Source organism: Notamacropus eugenii, chromosome 1 (genome assembly GCF_028372415.1).
Source record: "Notamacropus eugenii isolate mMacEug1 chromosome 1, mMacEug1.pri_v2, whole genome shotgun sequence".
Lineage (NCBI taxonomy): Eukaryota > Metazoa > Chordata > Mammalia > Diprotodontia > Macropodidae > Notamacropus > Notamacropus eugenii.
This window is the reverse complement of record NC_092872.1, coordinates 311,448,594-311,469,743: the sequence shown is the minus strand read 5'-3', so window position 1 is coordinate 311,469,743 and position 21,150 is coordinate 311,448,594. Positions and strand designations below refer to the sequence as shown.

General features: G+C 38.7%; 1 protein-coding gene across 1 annotated transcript in view; it reads left to right on the top strand.

Annotated features, from left to right (window-relative positions):
- RAD51B (RAD51 paralog B) overlaps positions 1-21,150 on the top strand; it is an 850,987-nt gene that overhangs the window by 808,471 nt on the left and 21,366 nt on the right. The window contains 2 exon segments of the mRNA XM_072628343.1: positions 2,285-2,406; positions 13,352-13,392. Of these exon segments, the coding sequence (XP_072484444.1) occupies positions 2,285-2,317 (33 nt within the window). The 3' untranslated portion in view covers positions 2,318-2,406; positions 13,352-13,392.

The window sequence follows — 21,150 nt, the reverse complement described above, 5'->3', positions numbered from 1 at the left end:
AATGTTGATTTGATTATCAGTTCCCAAATAAGAGGAAGGGGAGGGTCTTTGTTCCTTGCGGTGATTGATGTGAAGGGACATAGGACTCCAGAACTTGTGGACTGTTGACTGACTGACCTACACTTACTACCTGTGTGACCCATGAACATTCCACTTAACCTCCATCAGCCTCAGTTTTCTCATCTATAAAATGAACAGATTGCACTAAATGACCTCAGGGTATGTTCCAGCTCTAGGTCTATGATCCTGTGGAAGCGGATAGGCCAAATATCAAGTTCTTGGTCCTACCTGATGTTCTACCAGAGCCCTGAGACCTGGCTGGTCATACAAAAATATGATTATTAGAATCTTATTCTCAGACAGGTCAGCTCTGTCCTGGAGCTCACTGCATTGTTCAGTAGGCAATGGGAGAGATGATGAGAATCTTTGATAAAGGCCAATGGATGACGGCCAGTGAGGAGGAGTGGTCCTAACCTACAGATCAGGCTAGTGATCTATAGATCACACTGAAGAAAAACTTCTGTGAGAAGCCTTAAACCAAATTCTAATATCTTATTACGTTCCTCAAAGAGGATACAGTTCATTTGCCCAAGACAGTAGGTCTACTCCAAGCACTAAAGAAGAAACAAGTTTAAATTCTAACAAAGGACATCCGTGGTGATGGAGGAATTGTTCTCTCCTTTTTGTACTTTGAAACCCCACTGGCTGTCTATTCACATTCTAAAACTCATTTTAAAATGTCTCTCACCTATGTCCCTCTTGGCCTCTGCCCTTATTTTGTGGGTGGAAGGGCTTAGGGAAACAGTAAGAAGGATGTGGTAACGGGGATTAATTCCACTCTGCTGTGAAGAGAGAGCTTGTTGATTTCTCACCAGCATAGTTTCCTCCACCCATCTTGAAGAGTGCCAGGGATGGAGTACATTACACAAACCATTCCCACTTGACCAGCTGTTTTTGGACAAGACAACCCAGAGAAACATATTAGGAGACCAAAGGAAACCCCCAGTGGCTCAACTCATGATGTAACACCTCAAGCACAAGGACTTGGGCTTTAGATTTCTAAGACACACCCTCCAAGCCTCTGGCACCTAGTCACCAAAACAATCAAGCAGCCACAGCTTTCCCTTTCTGACCTTCCAAGCCTAGAACTTTGCCTTGGCTTCATTTCAGAGCTCGCTAAGCCATAAGGGCCCAACTCCTTCTTTATATGGGTCTGTAGTATAAGTCATGGATTAGAAAGCCCTGTTTGTTGCCAAGAGGCCTTGGTTTCCTGCAGATGTAATAGGTGTCCTGTGCATCTGGTTTTCTTGTAATTTTTATGCCCCTGATTTAGTGTTGAGAAAGGGAATGGGTCACTGTTGCTTTAAATTGTCTGTGACAATATTTGGCTGATTTTTGTTTTGAATTGGATTGAAGTTTCTAAGTACTGATGACCATGAGAACAGAACTTAATTGTTCATGTTTCTTTTGGAAGTTAGTTTCAGTTACAGCTCTCTTAGCTTTATTTAGAGTGTTTTTTTAAAGCAAAGTCTAAATGTTAAACTTAATTCCTAGTAACTGACTAGTAGCCTGTCCAGTCAGTCCTTAAGCCTTCCTTTAATAAGGACCAATGCTAGCAACTTCATTAAAGATTTTAATTCTCATAAGTAATCTAAATGTTCAGTGCTGTCGTGCAGGGGTTTGTTTGTGCTAAACACACCTCCCCCTGCCACCACACACACACACGCACACACACACAGTAGCAGCAGAAGCTACTGGATAGACTACTGAAGTGGAAATCATTCCACTTGTCCTTGGAGAAATCACTAACTTCCTTCTGCTTCTATTTCCCTATGTATTTGGCCTAGACCATGTTAAGGCCCTGTGGGGATAACTTATTTAAGTTTTTAAAAACATCTTAAGCATTTCAGAAGTGTTACCAGTTCATAGACTCATAGATCTAGGACCACAAAGGAACTTACAGGTCAACTACTCCCTTCGTTTCATTTTATAGATGAGATAGAAGAACATCTGCTGTGAATATCTACATCTATATAATCTATATGTATGTAGATAGATATATAGATATAGACATATGTGTATGTATGTATATGTATATATACACACACATATATAGATATATAAAATTTTAAGGTTCGGATCATACAGTATAATAAGCACTCTATTTTACTCAAAACTAAACCTTGAGCCAAGAAACTAAAACATAGCATTAAGTATGTATTACCAGGAAGGCCAGATGGCCTTAAACAGACACAAAAGTAATTTGCCCTTTTCCCCTCAACAGGTATGGACACAAGGCCTGAAGCAAAGCATATAATTCAGTATAACATAGCATACCCTTCACCTTATACGTTCTTCGGCGGCCAAAATCTTTGGGGAGTGGGCAACCAGATCCTCCTCATTCAGGTACTGTCCCAAAATACTGTTTATACAATCAGGGGGTCTCAGGCCAGGGTCCTCCCTTACCACAACACATCCTCAGAGATGTGTTGCAGGCTCCTATCTGGCACTCTCAGGTGCACACATGCTCTAGTGAGTCAGAGTTCAAGCCCTAACACTACTCCAGCCCTCCCGCCTCACCTCCTTCTTACTTCCAAGACCTGAGGGGTGGCTGGATGACAAAGCCACCAGGGTGGGTCCCTGGAGGTTATGGCACTTCCCCTATCCCACCACGGACAACTCCACAACCTATCCCAGGGGGAGGTAGCAGGAAAGCACTCTCACTGCTCCTGTCTTGATGCAAAGTTTTCATCTTGAGTCTGTGTCCTGAACTCCAGGATTCCTCCTCCTGCAGGTCCAGGGGCTGACCATTCTCTGTTCCTGCCAAGAACCTCATACAGGCAGCTCTCTGCCCCTGCTTCTTGTCTCACCTCAAAGGGGAAGGGACTGCTCCATTCCAAGCTCTCCCTGATCCCACCTGGGTCTAGGCACAGCAGGCTCCAGGGGTTGCTGCCCCCAGCTTCTGTCTCTGGCCCACACCACCCCAACTCTGGGCAGCTCATCCTCCCCCAGCCTCATATGGGGCGGGGTCACTCCAGCCTGGACTCTAGCCACAGCAAAATAACACAATAATTGGGAAATAACAGACAACTATCTCAGTTCCACTAAGCCTCATATGTTCCTTTAGTATTTTATTTTAGTCCAATGTTCCAGTGTTCTCATAAGGTTGGTATCAGAGGTCTCCTTTCTCTATTCACATTATCCACTTATTCAGGGAAAAGGTCAGCACCCTGAAACTGGAGAAAATACACCAGATCAAGAAAGCACCAACATCTGTGTTCACATTCATAGTCAAGGAGGCCCCTTAACAATGGATACCCAGTCTCATCCAGGACATCAGAATGATCTTTTCATGAGTGAGTCTCAAGCCAATATTAATCTACCAGAAGATATATACAACTATATACATACATACATACATATATATATGTATATACATATATATATGAAACTATATATTTCAACTAATAGGTGCACAACCAGAAAGCACAAAAGCCTATTTGACTCAGTACCTGATTAGCTCAGAGCAAAAAGGTGCAAAAGCCTAGGTGACTCAGCAATGGCTGTGTTACAGCTGTGAACTAGGCCAGAGTTCAAAGGAGTAAGACATCTGTGTTTGATCCTTTAGATATTTACAATTTAGCATGAGTCTGGGAAACTGAGATGGCCATAGATCCTGGAAATTAAACTCTAAGAAATAATAATAAAAATCTCACCTTGCTTATGCTTACAGTGAGGAAAATGAGTTCCGGACAAGTGTAAGTAACTTTCCCAAGGTTACACAGAGCCAGAATTTGAATGCAAGTCCTATAACTCCAAGTTCAGATGTTTGATCAGTATCAGTGGTGTATCACCAAGGCAATATTCACAGCACCAAGAATGGCTATGAATATGCCAATGTAGTTCTGAATCACGAACTATAACAGGTTCTCCATATACAACGCAGAAGAAAAACATTTATTCAGATACTAGAAAGTCAAATCCCAAAACCAGAACACCAGATCTGTCATAGTAACCAAGAAGTCAATCCATTTTATCACTGCAGGGGCCAAAGCCATCCCCAAGCCTCTCCCCCTCACTCCTAGCCTTTCCACAAACAAACACTCACTAGCCTAGCTGTGCCTGCTTGCCTGTGTCCTCTCCTCTTTCCACCCTAACTACTCTTACCAACTACCTCCCAGTTCTGCCTCACCTTTCCTATTCCACCCATTCAGCAAGCTCCTCCCACCACATGTGACTTAGACTTCCATGTGATTTAAGCAGGTTACATAGGCCTATTAATAAATGGGAAAGAACTTCCCCTTTAAATTACCATTGCATTTAGCCACAAGATCTTTTGTATTCTGTATACAGGATGGTGGAACAACTGGTATCAACACAATTGTAACAGGGATAACAGAAAATAAGCATATAAAACAATGTCTTAGACAACTGGTATCAATAGAACTTTACAATATAACAAAGATCAAACAAAATAGCATACAAAACAATATCTTAGGGTGTGGCTTGAGCACAAGCACCCCATCATTCCCCCTTTGAACAAATGGGGCCCAAAATCTTGAGATAAGGGGTGAAAGTCTCTTCTTCTATAGCTATTTTCTGCTGAAATTGGACATAGAGCTGTCTCTGCCCCCAACAGGTCCCATTCAATAAGTCAGTTCTTTAACTGGTATCCAGAGCTTAGTTGACACCAGGTCCAGGGATGACACATCACAGTCATGGACAGGGGGTGACATTCAGCTTAAACAATCAGACATCTATCTACAGATGTAGGGTGCTAAGCCTGCAGGAAACAAATCTAGCAAACAAATTTGACAGACAAAAAGCCAAAAGGAAACAAGGAGACAATAACCAGAAGCAGGGTAGGTAGGATCAACCATGCTTCTGGAGTCCATGAACCTACTATCATAGCCTCATTCGCAGTAGAATGTATGCGTTAAGGGTACAATTTGGTGATCATCTTCTCCTGAATAAACAACAGTTAGGGTATTATCTTTCCTGTGTTCTGTAATTTCCACAGCCTTTGGAACATCTTCTGGCTTCTGTTTTACCCACACTTTAGCTCCCAATTTTATTCTATCAGTAGAACCCAACCTCTCAATTCCTCTGCTAGTTATTATGGAAAGAGAGACAGTTTTCACAAGGGGTATTGTTTCACAAGGAATAATAATCATTTGAACTATTCTATTGTTTTTACAAAGCTGTATGGGTTCATCACCTAAATTTTGGAATGTCACAATAATTTCTCCTTGATAATTAGAATCTATCACTGCAGACAATACATGTATTCCTCAAGCTGCCAATCCTGATTTAGGTAATATCCATCCAAAATGATTCTTAGGGATTCTCATATATATTCCAGTAAAGATTGTTCTTATTTCTTTTCTATCCAACCAAAAGTCCCCTAAACAATGGAAATCGTATGCTGCCAAATCAGGTGTCCCTGGATATAGTGCTGGGACATCTAACTTCACAGTCCAGTACTCAATATTTGTAATCTTATGTATTTTTTGTTTTCTAATTTGCAGATTTGGGGTGATCAATTTGGCTAGAGGTGTACTTCCTCGCAATAGTCTATTATTCAAATTACATAAAGCAATAAGCAAATTATCTTTCCAATGTTGATAAGAATTATTAGAATTTCACTTCCTTAAGTGTTCTTTCAATAATCCATTCATTCTTTCAATTAACCCAGATGCTTGTGGATAATGCAGAATGAGATATCAATTCTATGTTGTTTAATACATAATATCTTTTAATTTAATTACCTTCAAAATATGACCCATTATCACTTTGAATCTGAATTGGGCTTCCTTAATATAGACTTATGATATCTAGAGTTTTCCAGGTGGTTTTCTGGGTCACATTCTTATAGGGACAAGCCACTAGTAAACCTGAATAGGTGTCAACACAAGCACATATAAATTTGCATCCTTTATCTTGGGGTAGGAGTCCAATATAATCTATTTGCTAAATTAGGGCTGGTACTTTTCCCCTTGCTGTCTCTCCAGTTACTACCTGAGGAACAGTTTCTTCCTTTTCCTATTGACATATATAATATTCCTCTGCTACTGGTTTTTAACAATGAAGGAGAGATACTAATACCTCAGTCTTGTGCCCACTGATATGTGGCCTGGACTTCTAAATGGTCAGCTGTTTGTTGGACCCATTTTACTAGTACCGGATCATCATTTGGTGTCAGAGTAGGGACAAAATGTTGAGCAGCAATCTTTGCTAGTCGATCAGGATGTGCACTGTACTCACATTCTGGTGTGGTGAGGGCCACATGAGTATCTACATGAAAAAGTGACAAATTAGAAACCAAAGAAATGTCCCATATATCTTCCCATATTTCTTTGCCCCAGACTTGTTTGCCATGAATTTCTCCTTTTTGATTTTTCCACATGGGCATCCATGCAGCTAATCCATTAGCTCCCACCCATGAATCAGTGAATATATGATACTGTCATACTTGTTCTGTTTTGATAACTTGATATATTACCATAAGTTCAACATCTTGACTGCTTCAACCTATCCCAGTACTTTCCAAAGTCCACCTAGTACATGGGTTATAGGTTACCGTTTTCCAAAATCTTTGAGGCCCAATCAGTAAACTATGCATGTCTCTTTTATTTTTCAGTTAATCTATCATATCCCTTATTCCATTTTACCAAGGACTGTACCAATTGTTGCTTTGTTGTAGTGGGGCGTATCATTTTCCTCGGTATCTATATTTGCTATAGATTCATGTAAAGCAGAAACTTCACTTTTGCCTGCTTTAGATATATTTTGAATATAGCATTGTATACCCCCAAATTTTGCAGTTTGAGCTGACCCTTGAATCTTTGCGGGGTTAATTTCCCACCCTGTGTTTTTCATATGCTCAATTAAATGTGTCAAACTCTTCTTCATTTCTTTTATATTTGTTCCCTGCATCATAATATCATCTATGTAATGGGTAAGCTATATACCATTTAGCTAGCTCTAATTCATCTAAATGTTTAGCCACAATACTATGACAAATAGTGGGGCTATGCAGATATCCTTGTGGCAAGAATATAAAAGTACATTGTCGGACCTACCAAGTAAAAGCAAATTGATCCCATTGTTTAGGATCTATTGGAATAGTAAAGAAAACATTGGCTAAATCAATAACTGTGTACCAAGTCCCATCCTATTTCTAGATCTTTTCTATTAAGGTAAAGGTATCTGAAACAGCAGCATACAAGTTCACAGATATTTTGAGTCTCTAATCCACTATTATCCTCCATGTTCCATCTGACTTTCTTACTGGCCAGACTGGATTATACCATCAAGTGGTTGTAGGGACAAACACTCTTGCCTCATCATATTCCTTTATAGTATTTATAATTTTATCTTGCCACCTGGCATAAGATACTGCATTAAAATAATTACTTCAGAAGGTTCAAATAAAGTGATTGGGTCTATTTTTATTTTACTCACTAAAACTGTACTAATTCCTATCTTCCTTACTACAAATTGGTATCTCCCCTCAGGTAAATTTAAAATCACACCTCTCCATATATCTATTCCAATAATGTTTTCAGGAATAGGCACAATTACTATGGTATATTCATTCTTAGGTAATTGTCCAATTTTCATCATTAGTTTGACTTATCTGGCTGATATTTCAGACCCTCCAAGTCTTGTGATGATGATATGAGTTCCATTTTTAAACTTGTCAGGGTTTCCATATATAAGGGAGATCTCTGCCCCAGTATTTATTAATACCTAGTTACTGTATTTGATCCATTTTTCCACTATATGGTCAAATTGATATGGGGTTGTAATACCATGCATGTATTTCTTTAATCTGAGCTGGGGCTTGGTCAATTTCCTATTCTCCCTGAAGGTGTGACAAATTTGGGTGCAAGGGTTCAGGATGATCTGTAGGGGCAATTCTTCCTTTATTCTGTCTAGTATCAAGCCCCTTTTCCTGGTACATTCCAACATTAGTTGGAACACAAATCTTTCAAAATCTATCCCTGCTCTCAATAGAGCAGTAAACAATTCTTTTCTTGTTAATCTATTCTGACTTTGAATCCATTGGCTATTTATTCTTCTCTCTCGAGGAAATTTATCTTTCCCCAGTCCCCTAAGTCACTTAATTGGGGCAGCTAGGTGGTGCAGTGGATAGAACACCAGTGCAGGAGTCAAGAGTTCAAATCTCACCTCAGACACTTGACACTCACTAGCTGTGTGACCTTGGGCAAGTCACTTATCCCCCAGTTGCCTCATTCTGGGTCATCTCCAGTCATCCTGATGAATATTTGGTCATTGAATTCAGGTGGCTCTGGAGGAGAAGTGAGGCTGGTGACCTGCAGCCCTCCCTCACACAAAACAAAGTCAAGTGCAAGTCATGTCATGATTTCTCTGATGGCATGGTCTTCTTCAGAAACGAAGGACAAACACACACACACAAGTCACTTAACTGTGAAATCTTGTCCAGCACCCCTGAAAGAGAATTCCCTATTTTCTCAATTATTAGAGTCAAAACTAGGTCCTTGTAAGCAGGAGTCTTCACTATTATATTCCTATGGGAAACTGCTTAGGGGTATCATAGTATGTGTGTTTCTGATCATTATGGGATAGTCTTCATTACCTCCTCCTTTAACTGTCTTATATGGTCCTGAAGTGAAGAGTCAGTAGGATACTGCTTATTGCACCTTCTGCAGCCAAAGCTAACAGATTAGTCATATTGTTACCTCCTTACATATTGTAATCTCTATAAGATTGCTATACAAAAGGATTCTGACTAATACCTAGGAATTGCAAGTAATTCACACTATCTATAGGTGTGGAATAGAGATATTCCTCTAGCCTCTTCATCACTGATTCTCACCATCCCAGATATTAATGATTCTTCCAATCTTTGGGCAAACTCACTCAAAATATCTGTGACCTTCTACTGAGTGAAATCCTCAATTATCTCCCTAAACACTGTGTTCACTACTTGGTTCTCTTGTTTTCACCTTTGTATGGAGCATGCTTCTGCCCAAGAAGTCTCCTCCAGTAACATTGCTTCATTTTCCTCCCCATGTACTCTGTGGCAACTAGGCTGGGCCTGTACAAAGGTTGTATGCACACTTCTTATACCAACCTTCTGTTTCTTCTTCTGAGCTAAGTAAACAGTTTTTTCTTTCATCTGAGACTCCCCCCCCCCACCAAAGCTTGCTCTTTTAAAGGAGAACCCAAATGCTGAGAATTCCCATGCAAATTATCTAACTTTTTTTCCATCTGAATTTTTTCCTTCAATAGTTTATCTCTGCTTTTACACATAATACGGTAACCTGTTAATAAAATCCAGCCTCTCCTACACACTCCTGCCAGCTCTTTCCCTTGTTTTATTGGTATTCTTTGCAAGCACCTTTCAAAATCTCCAGGTTCCCCCTCCTGTAACCTCAGTTCCCAGTTTTCACAGGGTCCAATGCTTTTAGCCCATTCCTCTGCTAGGGAGGAATAAAGTAAATCCTCCCATCCTGGGATATCCATTTCTTCCTCTAACACCTTTCTCCCTCCAAATAGAGATTTTTACCCTGAGATCCTGTTCATAATGCCAAATATATTGCTAAGACAATATTCATAGCACCGACAGTGGCTATGACTATGCCAATGTAGTTCTGAATCTCAAAGTATGCATATAAAAGGCAGAGGAAAAACATTTATTCAGACACTAGAGAGACAGACCCCCAAACCATAAAGCCAAATCTATCATAATAACCAAGAAATCAATACACTTTATCACTGCTGGGGACAAAGTGATTCCCAAGCCTTTCCCTCTAACCCCCCACTTCCCCACCTTCTCACAAATAAACACGATCCTAGTTGTGCTTGCTTCCCTGTGTCCTGTCCTCCTTCCACCCTAACTGCTCTCACCAACTTCCTCCCAGTTCTGCTCCACCCTTCCTGTTCCACCTATTCAGCAAGCTCCTCCTACCATGTGTAACTTAGACTTCCATGTGATTTAAGCAGGTCACATGAGCCTGTTAATGGATGGGAAAGATCTTCCAATTTAAATTAGCCTTGCAAGCAGGTACCAGGTTGGTACTTATGTGCCTAGTTCTTAAGTAAAAGGCTATGGTGCCTGGTGGTTAAAGGGCCAGTCAGGAAGACCTAGATTTAAGTTCTTTCTCTGACACATAATAGGTTTGTAACTATGGATGAGTCACTTACATATTCAGTATGTTGGGCAAATAATAGTATAATTTGTAGAAAAGTGCCTGATCTGTCTCAGTGGCAGTAATTTCCACGCTGAGTGCTTCCTTATACAAATGAAATCACGGGTCAGAACCTCTTCCCCACCAAAAAAGTACCTAAGCATTTGCATTTCAAATCAACAGTATGATAGTGCCTTTATCAGAGAAAGTGCACATGACAGAAAGCAGATACCTGTCTGGTGGTTACATATAGGTGGAGAAGAAAATGTGCTGCCCCATTTTTCCAGAAAGATGAACACATCATATATATATGACATACGATCATCATCATCCAAGGATGATGGTAGAGACATTTTCCTGCAAGGTAAGCACATTAACTTGTTTGCCCAGGGATGAATTCACACATTTAAAGTGATGCTCTTTCATGTGGACCTCTTATGCATAGTGGTATATTTCTGTGAGATAGTTGTCTGGGGTCAAGGGCTGCTGTGGGATTCACTCAACAATTCCTTTACTACTGCTATATTTTCTGCTAGCATACATACTCTGTCCCACCCCTTACCCCACTATTCTCTAGCAGAGAATAATGAAGAGAAGAGCTCCACTTTGCCCACCTACCACTCAACACACACACACACACACACACACACACACACACACACACACAAAAACACATACATTCCTGTAAGGAGGAGGTTAAAATATAGGAAAGTGTAAAGTTTGCTCTGCTTGAAGGAGCAATGCTCAGCCAGAGAACTAGGGTATAGAAGGAACTGGGACAGGTGCCCCACTCATTTTCTGGAGGTAAATAGCATGTTTTATAACCAGTATTTGGGGTAAAACACCAGCATATATGTGTGTGGTATTGGGGGTGAGGGTTGGATTCTACCAGGAATGGAATCCAGATGAAGTCAATTCTATTCCCCTAGAAGTCACTTAGAGCAGAAACTGAAAGGTAAATTCCCAGTGTCAAGGTCTAGCCCATGGGAAATCCCAGAAAGTCCTCAAAAGAGCAATATAAAGGGAAAAGACTAAAATTACCAAAAATCTCAGAAGAAAAAAACTGAGTTGAAAATGCTGAGTATAAGCAGATAAACCAGTAGGAAAGACATTAGTAACAGATGGGACGATAGCCTCTAGGACATCTAAATGAGTTTAAACATCTCTGAAGAGATACTGCAAGACAAAAGAAAATAAATCAATACCTGATGAGGCAGAGCACCCTGTTGATTTCCAAAATAGTCTGAAATCATATCAGGATGTTCCTAATTGGCTCTAGACAAATAGGAATCATGAAAGAAATTATGACCTCCACTGCAGAAATAATTGGCAGAACAAAAATATTTGAATCCAAGGTGGCAGTTTCACTTAAGAAATTAAAGAGAGAACAAATAATTCAGCATGCACATTCACAGAAGCAAATGTGAATCTGGGAGAGAAACAAAAAACCAATGACACTGAAAGAAAATCATCTCTATCCGAGTAAAACACATTGATCTCAAAGACAAGATGCATATAGACTACTTAAGGATCATAGTAGTCGCAGAAGAAATTGACAAACCGTACACACACACACACACACAACCTGGTGGATCATAGCTTACTTAAAGGAAGGAAAAGCCCCAAATAGGGTTATATTAATCTTTTTTTATGTAAACTGTTCTAGCTTTATGCCTCCTTACTCATCAATTCTTGTAGCTTCTCAGCCAACCAGAAGATTACTCCTCACCATGCATCATCCATCAGCCTCACCTAGTTACTCCTAGATAGAAGTAGGCTCACCAAGCCTCCACATGTTGCTTTGGCAGCGTGCAGAGAATGCCTGTATCTGCTTCCAGGACTGGAGCCTTATTGGTCAGTCCTTTTCCCTGCTCCAGTATATCAAAACTGTACCAAAAGAAAGCCAGAAGCCTTTGGGCCTCATGTTTCTGTCTTCCAAAGATGCTAGGGCAAACCAGTTAAAAAAAACTGTAGAAGGCTTCCAGAGCTTCCAGACCATGCTCACCTGAGACCTGCAGCACTCTGTTCCTGAAAACACGAGAAATCCAGAGATTCAGTTGGTCAGTCAGTCAACAAGCTTACTACGTGAGCACTGGACATACAAAGAAAGGCAAAATATGGTCCCTGCCTTCCAGGAGTTCAGTCTAGTAGGGAAGACAACATGCAAACATCTATCTATAAGCCAGCTATAGACAGAATAAATTGGAAATAATCAATGAAGAAAAAGCATAACCATTAAGAGGGATCAGGAAAGACTTCCTGCAGAAGGTGGGATTTTAACTGAGGGAAGGAAGGGAAGCTTGAGGGAAAGCAGGGGAGCCAGGTGGTGAAAGAAATGAGGGGGCAGAGAATTTCAGGTTTAGGCGACAGCCAGGTAAAAGACACAAAGTCAGGAGATGGAGTGTTTTCCTTGAGGATTCACTGGATCACAAAGTACATAGAGGGTGAGTGTGTGTGTGTGTGTGTTCATCCTTTGTTGCCGAAGACCATGCCATCAGAGAAATAATGACATGACTTGCACTTGACTTTGCTTTTTGAGTGAGGGAGGGCTATGCAGGTCACCAGCCTCACTTCTCCTCCAGAGCCACCTGAATCCAATGACCAGATATTCATCAGGATGACTAGAGATGACCCAGGATGAGGCAATTGTGGTTAAGTGACTTGCCCAAGGTCACACAGCTAATGAGTGTCAAGTGTCTGAGGTGAGATTTGAACTCAGGTCCTCCTGACTCCTGCACTGGTGCTCTATCCACTGGCGTATGAAGTACAGAATATATTAAGTTGTATAAAACCTGCTCTAAGTTCAGTTCAGCCCAATTGTTGTGGTTTCATGGTGTGTTGTGGTGGCATCATCTCAAAGAATTCAGAGTCAGACCACCTCTAATCCAAGTTTAGGCATTTATTGAGATTTATGCCTCTCAGAAGCAAGCTAGCTTCCAAGAGGAACTAGCAACTTAGTTAGAAAATACAGGCCAATATGTAGTGTCTTGATGCTGATTGCACAACAGAAATTGTGAATATTAAAAAGGCAAGAGAGATTTGTTAAGGATCAGGTATAGGGGAGGGTTCTTTGTGTGGTTCAGTGGTCAAATGTCCTGATCATGCTGCTTTCTGATTGGCTAGCAACACAATTCAGTTTAACAAAGTTTTATTTAACATCTTCTTTGTTCTAGGCATTAAACGCATCCTCAAACTCATCCTCCTTGTTCTTCAGGTAAGAAGACTAAGGCACACAGATTCTTACTCAGCATTGCAGATCTAGAAAGTGGCTAAAGAAGGATTTCAACTCAGGTCTTCCTGACTCCAACTCTAGTATTCTATCCCCTATACCATGTCACCTCTTCTCTTAAAATGAAGTACTCCCTGCCTTCAGGGAGCTTACATTCTAACTAATCCCAGATCTCAACAAGTTGCTTCACACTTCTCTATTGTACTTGTCATGTATTTTTGCACATTATAGCTTTTCCTATGTATTTTCTTTATCCTTCTGCTAGACCAAGGGTTCTTAACTCCTTGGGGCTGCAGAGTTAGATTTCAGGGGGTACATGAACTTGGATGGGGAAAGAAATCATCTTTACTTTCACTAATCTCTAACTGAAATTTACTTAAGTTATGACTACGTTAAATTACGAATAGAGTCACCAAACTTAATTCTGAGAAGTGATTCTTAAGTTTCAACAGACAACCTAAGGGGTGCCTGACACAAAGAAATTTAACAATCCCATGCCAGACCAGTTCCAGGGAGGCATGGACTATTGTTTAAGTTTTGTACTTCCTTAGCACAGTGCTCAGCACACAGTAGGTGCTTAATAAAAGTCTCTTAAATTGAACTAAAGATTGCCTATTTCACAAATGAAACAGAACTAAGAGCTATAGATTGCTAACTCCTTTACTTTTAGCAAAATAAGCACCACCTCAGATACCTTACACATACAGCACTTGTACATGTCACAGAGAAGCTGGAAAGGGCGGTATAGGAAACTGGAAAGCTCCAACCCTGAGGACTAGAAGCCAGCAGTTCTCATACCATAGGAAGTATAAGACACATATACATGACCAGCCAGGTCTCATGACCTAGAGATGAAAGAGGGGAAAGACCTATGTAACAATAACAACAGTAACAATAATAATAATTATTATTATTATATTATATAATTATATTACATTAAAGTGCAAAGCACCTTACATATGTTACCTAAGTTGACTCTCACAGCAATCCTGTGAGTAGGTGTTACTATGATCCCTATTTTACAAATGAGAGAACTGAGGTCTAGAGATCAGTGACTTACCCAGGGTCATATCAACACATATAGAAACATTCACATCACCACCCTTTATTATTGGTGGTGTTATTTTTATCATTATTATTATAATATTATAGAACCAGAAACTAAGAATATGACCATTAATTGGGAAATAAAAGAATAGATTATAGTGTATGAATAAAATGGAATAAAACTATAAGAAATTTTAAAAAACAAATTAAGAGAACCCTGAGGAGACTTGTTTGAGATGATGTAGAATGAAGTGGAACCAAAAGAACAGTTTATATAATTTTTGCTATCCTTATTATAAGCAAATTTAAAAAACAAAAAGTAGGGAGAGGGGGTATAATTGGGAAAGAAAAGGAGATAGGTGACAGCAGAATATAAAAAAATAGAAAGAATGAAAATCCATGAAACAATTTTTAGAAATACATGGTAGGGAAAAGAAGGTAGTTCAGAGGTCAGGACAGATAAGCAGACCAGCTCTGAAACTTACATGCAAGTTTCATGTAAAAAACTATATATATATATGTATATATGCATATATATATATAAAAGAGATTCATGGTTTCATATACAATCCTTTTTTTCTGTTCTTCTTATATGTAAATGTTCTTTATTTTGGTATTTTTCATGTCTTCAATTCAAGAAGATGACATTTTTTACTTTATTGGCAATACCATAAGAGAATTTTAAACGTTGTGTTATGATGCCTTTTTGTATCCCTCGCACCTAGTACGTAATTCCTTGATTTAAAAAATACTTAGTTTGGGGCTTTGACAACCAACCCAACCCACCCCCAAATTAATGTAAGTAATAAAGGACTTTAGCTAAGTAGTCTGATACAAGATAAATAGAAACAAATATCAGTACTCTGTCTGTCCCTATCAATAATTAAATGAAACTGATACAAAGAGAAATACCCTTTATGATGATTTTTAAAATGTAAGAAATTTCGGAGCATTTACTTATCATAATGCTCAAAATGTCAAAATGCTCATAATGTCAAAAGACATAAATACAAAAGAAAACTTAAAAATTATTTTGACCAAGGCAAGAATAACATGTGGAAGAGAAGGAAAGGATAGCCTTTGCTTTTTAGATTGTTAACATTTCTAATTTATAGATTGAATGTAATATCAAAAAGACACAATTTTGATTTTTTAAAAGTTAAAACAACAATAAATAGTTCCAAAGAGCTTCTCTTGCCAGCTGGAAAAGTACACAAATGCTAAAAATTGATATGTCTAAGGAAAATACCTGGTTAAGATTAGAACCCACATTCATGCTATGAAAATGAAAAAAAAAAATGCTTTAAAATGCTTTAATAATAAGAGCTAACATTTATAAAGTGCTTACTATGTTATGTTCACTGCGTTAAGTGCTTTGTAATAATTATTTCATTTGATCATCACAACAATTCTGGCAAGTAGGTGCCATTATTGTCCTTATTTTTGAAATGAGGAAACCCAAGCAAGCAGATGTAAAATGACACGGTCACTCAGCTAGTAAGTAAGGTTGTACTTGAACTTAGGTCTTTCTGATTTCAAGCCCACCACTTTATCTGCTGTGCCATGTAACTGCCCCAAGCATCTTTTTTAAGACAAATGGAAAAAAAATATTAAAAGCAACATTTAACATTTCATAAATTTTCAAAAAAAGGACCAAAATTTCCCTCTTCAACTTTTTTCCCTTAAATTTGCTGTTAGGTAACAAGGAGAACAAGATTTATTGCCCTTCTACTTGACCACAGTTTATGTATATCTAGGTTCCAATTATGAAGTGGTCACATGTAACCTCATTAACTCCGATGAGTTCAGTTATCATCTTTGTGGAGATTACTGTCTTATCAATGTATCTAGCCATAGTCTCTGTCTTAAACTGAAGTCTCAGATTATGATCTGCTTCCTGGATGTTTCAAATTGGAAATCTCATAAACATCTCAAACTCAACATGTCTAAAATCAAATTTATTTTTGCTGATAGACTCCTCTTTCAAACTTCCCTATTTCTGTTGAGGGTACCATCATCCTAATAATTTTATAATCATACTCAATTTCTCACTTTCTCTTATCCCGTATATGTGATCAATGGTCAAATATTTTTATTTTAATCTCCAAAAGAGCTCCCATATACCTCTTCTTCTGTTGTAAACCAGACCTAACTCAGACCATTCTGGTTGTTCTGGTAGTTAGGCCACCAGGAAGTTGTGTGTTACATGTTTTTCCCCAGAAATGCTGGGATAGGGGTGTAATGAGTGAAAAAGAGTCTGACCCTTTTTTATGTGGTCAAACTCCTTAGTTCTTAACCTTGTTCAGAATGAATTTGAGGGTCCAGAGTATATGAGCCCCTTAGTAGAGAGGTAAAAAATTTCATGCTTCAGTCCTTTGGCTCAGTTTGAAGTTTTAATTTTAAGATTAGAATCTTAAATTTGGGACTTGTGGGGACTTTAGAGACCATCTAGTCCAGCCTCTTAATTTTACAGATGAGTAACTGAGGCCCAGAGAGATAAAATAATTTCCCAAGACCATTTGGGTAAAATGGTAGAGTCAGGATCCCAACCCAGGCTCTCTGACTCCAAGTTTAACTAGAAATAGATTTTTTTTCCTTTTTGTATTGTCGTTTTACTCTTAAGATAGAAAGAAAGTCCCACTAAATAGCTCTGATTTGTATATTTTCCTGTTCCTTGGGACCTCTTGGGTTATGGGGTAAAGATGGTTGGACCATTTTTCTATAAATAAAATTTTAAGTATTTTTTTAAAAAAAGTTTAACCCGACATTTTGCAACCAAGCGGCACAAACATAATGTATCCTATGACAAAAAAAAAAATCTGCATGGAATTAAAGCTATTAGGTAGAATTTATGCATAGTTGCAACACAGCAGTTGACCTATATAAAATATTTAATGAACACTGCCTCTCATCTTGGAAGCGGAAGTGATTTACACAATGCCTAGTGGTGATTCATTGGGGAAGTTGGATGAACATATGGTGATGCTCATCCCCAAAATACTATTTACTGGACTTACGTCCTGATTGAGAAAGAGGAGCTACTCAGAACTGACGTTAATCCATTCAGAGTATGTCCTTTCTTTCTAGCTGTTGAAGGCCTGTGTCCTAGCTCAATACTTTGATCTTTAAGCTGCCAAGGACTTAGACTTGGCAACCTTATTAAAGAATAAATGCAAAAAAAAAAGAATAAATGCTAACCTGTTTTGATAGATGCAGTTACTTACCAAATATTCCCTATACCAGTGAAATCAGAGGCAGAATCCTAGTCCAAGTTAAAGAATTCAACTATTTCTTGATTGACCTTTTCCTTCTTTTATATCCCCTTGGTACAAATGATCTATTTCAATTGGTTCTACAGCTTAATGTCAATCTAGTAGTGGTTTGGATGGCAAGAGGAAGTTTAAGGTGAGTTTGTGTGGACATTTCCATTCCAAGTTACTTATAAGTAACTTTTAATCTCAAGAACCAAGAGATATCCTTGTAATTAATTTTTCTTTTTGTCAAGTAGCTAGAATCTTAGATTAGCTATCAAGAACCTTGGGTTCTATTTCTGGTAATTGACTTACTTGACAAATGTAGTTTCAATTTCTCAGGTAAACACTGTTATTATTCCTACTTTACAGATGAGGAAACAGAGTTGAAATGGAAGTTAAGTGATTTGCTTACAGTCACACAGCTAGTAAATATATGGGGTCAAATTTGACTCCTGATTCCCAGCCCAGTGCTTTTCCTATTATCCATGTTGTTTCCATTAAATATATCATTGGTAGTGAGAATTAAAAATTAATTAATCAAATTATCTGATCGTATATTATTGATATTTTTGCATAACATCATACCCATAGATACTCTGATTCTATTAGTTAGAGAATGAACATTAACTCTTTTTTTAAAAAAAACTTTAAATGTTGTATTATACATTCTATCACTACAACCAACTAAACTTATCTAGAAACTCTTTTAAATTAATTGATTTCAATGCTTAAGGTATCATAAGTTTTTCAGTTATACCCTCTAATTTATAGGATTATAGCCTTAGATCAGGGAGGAACATTAGAGGTCTTCTAGTTCACTCTCCCTCTTTTACCAATGAGGAAACAAATATAAAATGAGAGAAGATGACTTGTCCAAGGTCACACTGATAAAGCTAGTGATTAAGGATTTGAAACTAGGCTCTCCTATGCCAAATCTCGTGTCTCATCAAGTAGCACTTAAGGCAATGTTTGCTTGCTCCATTGATTAATTGATTCATCTTATTCACTTATCATCTTATATGATCCCAATTATTGTATATTCCATTCTTTTGGTTCTACTTTTTTTGGCTTTGTATTGTCTCATAAAAAAAAAATTTCCAAATTCCTTTTGTATTCTTCATACTTGTCCACCTTACTCTCTACTATATTAATATGAATAAGGATAGGAATAGGGATAAGATCTGGACCTATGATTCCATTAATATAAGGGGCTCCAATGAGAAACTTCAATCCTTTACTAGTATAGTCCAGCACCATCTTTGAAACTTAGAGAGAATTGTCTAGGACACTATGGGGTTACTTCAGCTGCTCTGGGTCACACAGCTAATATATATCAGAGGCAAGACTTGAATCCAGATCTTCCTAGATCTGAGATCAGTTCTCCATCAATTATGCAATGCTAGACATGAACATACCACAATTCATCTAACCATTCTTTTATGGTTAAATATTTTGGTTAGTTTCAGTTTTTAAATATATATATACGTGTGTGTGTATGTGTGTGTACATATATGTACATATATATATACAATTATAGAATTCATCTGTGTAAATCTTTAAATAGGTTGATAGCTCTTCTGTTGTTTAGTTATGTTTTCAGGGTATATTCCCAACAATGGAATCACTGGATCAAAAGATATGGTCATATATATAATTTTAATGTGCATTTCCAAATTTTATGAATTGGGTTTATTAGCCCTTTCAGGTCATTAAGGTACTATTTAGTTCTCTTGAATTCAGGCCCAGCACTCTATGCACTGTGTCAAGTAGCTGAAAACACAGGTGCTCCATCAGCCACCACCATACTATCCATACATGGAACTATTGGTTACAGCAAATGGAAAAATTTCAAATGCTGTGGATAAGTTCACTTACCTGAGCAGTGTACTTTCCAGGGATGTACACATTGATAATGAGGTTGATGCACTCATTGCCAGAGCTAGCTCAGTGTTTGGGAAGCTCTGGAGGAAAGTATGAAAGAGTAGAGGTATTAGTCTGACTACCAAACTGAAGATCTACAGAGCCATTGTGCTCACCTCATTGTTGTATGCCTGTGAAACATGAGCAGTCTACCAGTGCCATGCCAGGAAACTGAATCACTTCTATTTAAACTGTCTTAGAAAAATTCTGAAGATCACCCGGCAGGATAAGGCACCAGACACTGAGGTCCTTACTCAAACTAAACCACCAACATTCAAACTATACTTCAGAGAGAGCAATTCCAATGGACTGGCTATGTTGCTCGATTGCAAAATGTATGCTTGCTAAAAGATAATTTTATGGAGAACTCACATGGGGCAGGAAATTACATGGTGGTCAGAAGAGGCAATACAAGGATACTCTCAAAAACTCTCAAGGTCTCTCTCAAGAACTTTGGAATTAATTGTGTGACCCAGGATACACTGGCATGGGACCACTCAACCTTGCTTGTAGACATCAGAGAAGGTGCTGTGCTCTATGAGCAAAGCAGAATTGAAACAGCTCAAAGGAAATATAGGATGTGCGAATTTAGAGTATCCACCCCAAATGTTCACACAGACTATCTGTGCTCAATCTGTGGTAGAACATTCTAAGCTTATATTGGTCTGATCAGCCACAGTTGGACACATTGAAACTTGCGTTTATCATGGTGATGTAATTTTGGTCCTCTTCAAGAATGAAGGACAACCACCAACCAACCAACCATTTAGTTCACTGAAGCAATAGTAACCTGAGTATGAATTTTGATGTATAATCTCATATTTAACTCATGATCCAAGGGAGCTAATGCATCTTTTCAGAGGACCCAGCTTTTCCCCAGGAAGTGGGATGATCACCTATTGGTTGTGAAGGTACATGAAGTCACTTGCCTGAAGAATGCTTTACTGAGGAGGCGAATCATAGACTTAGACTTGTGACCACAGTGCTGAACCCTGCAACACCACATTACTCAGGTCTACAATTACATTTCAGAGGAAGTATCAGCCTTGGTAATACTACTTTCTTTCCCAAAGAGGTATGCTTACAAGTAAAGAAACAACTTCTTTCCAGCAAAAGATCAAAATATAGGCAAGGAGCTAAATCTCTGCCATCCTTTCTACCAGATTTCCTTAGCCTAGGCAATGACTAGAGAATTCGTTTGGAGATCTCTGGGTACCATTCTAAAATCACTGATTCCAATGGCTTCATTTCAGCCAGAAAGAGCTTCCTGTCTACAGTGTTTCTGCTGCCCTGTTCTCCTAGTGCAGAGAGTTGCGTGGATCCATCTGAGGAAGTGATAGAAGAAGCAAGGTTATCAAAAGCCTGTTGAATTATCTGACGCAAGAGTGACTGCCTTGTTTTCCTCCCTGGCTCCTTTCCTGGGTTCCAAAGCAGCTGAAAAAACAACCTAAGTTTTAGACAAGGAAGAAAAATTCTGGCATGAAGGGTGTCTGTCGCAGGGTCTTGGCACAGCCAGAGGAAA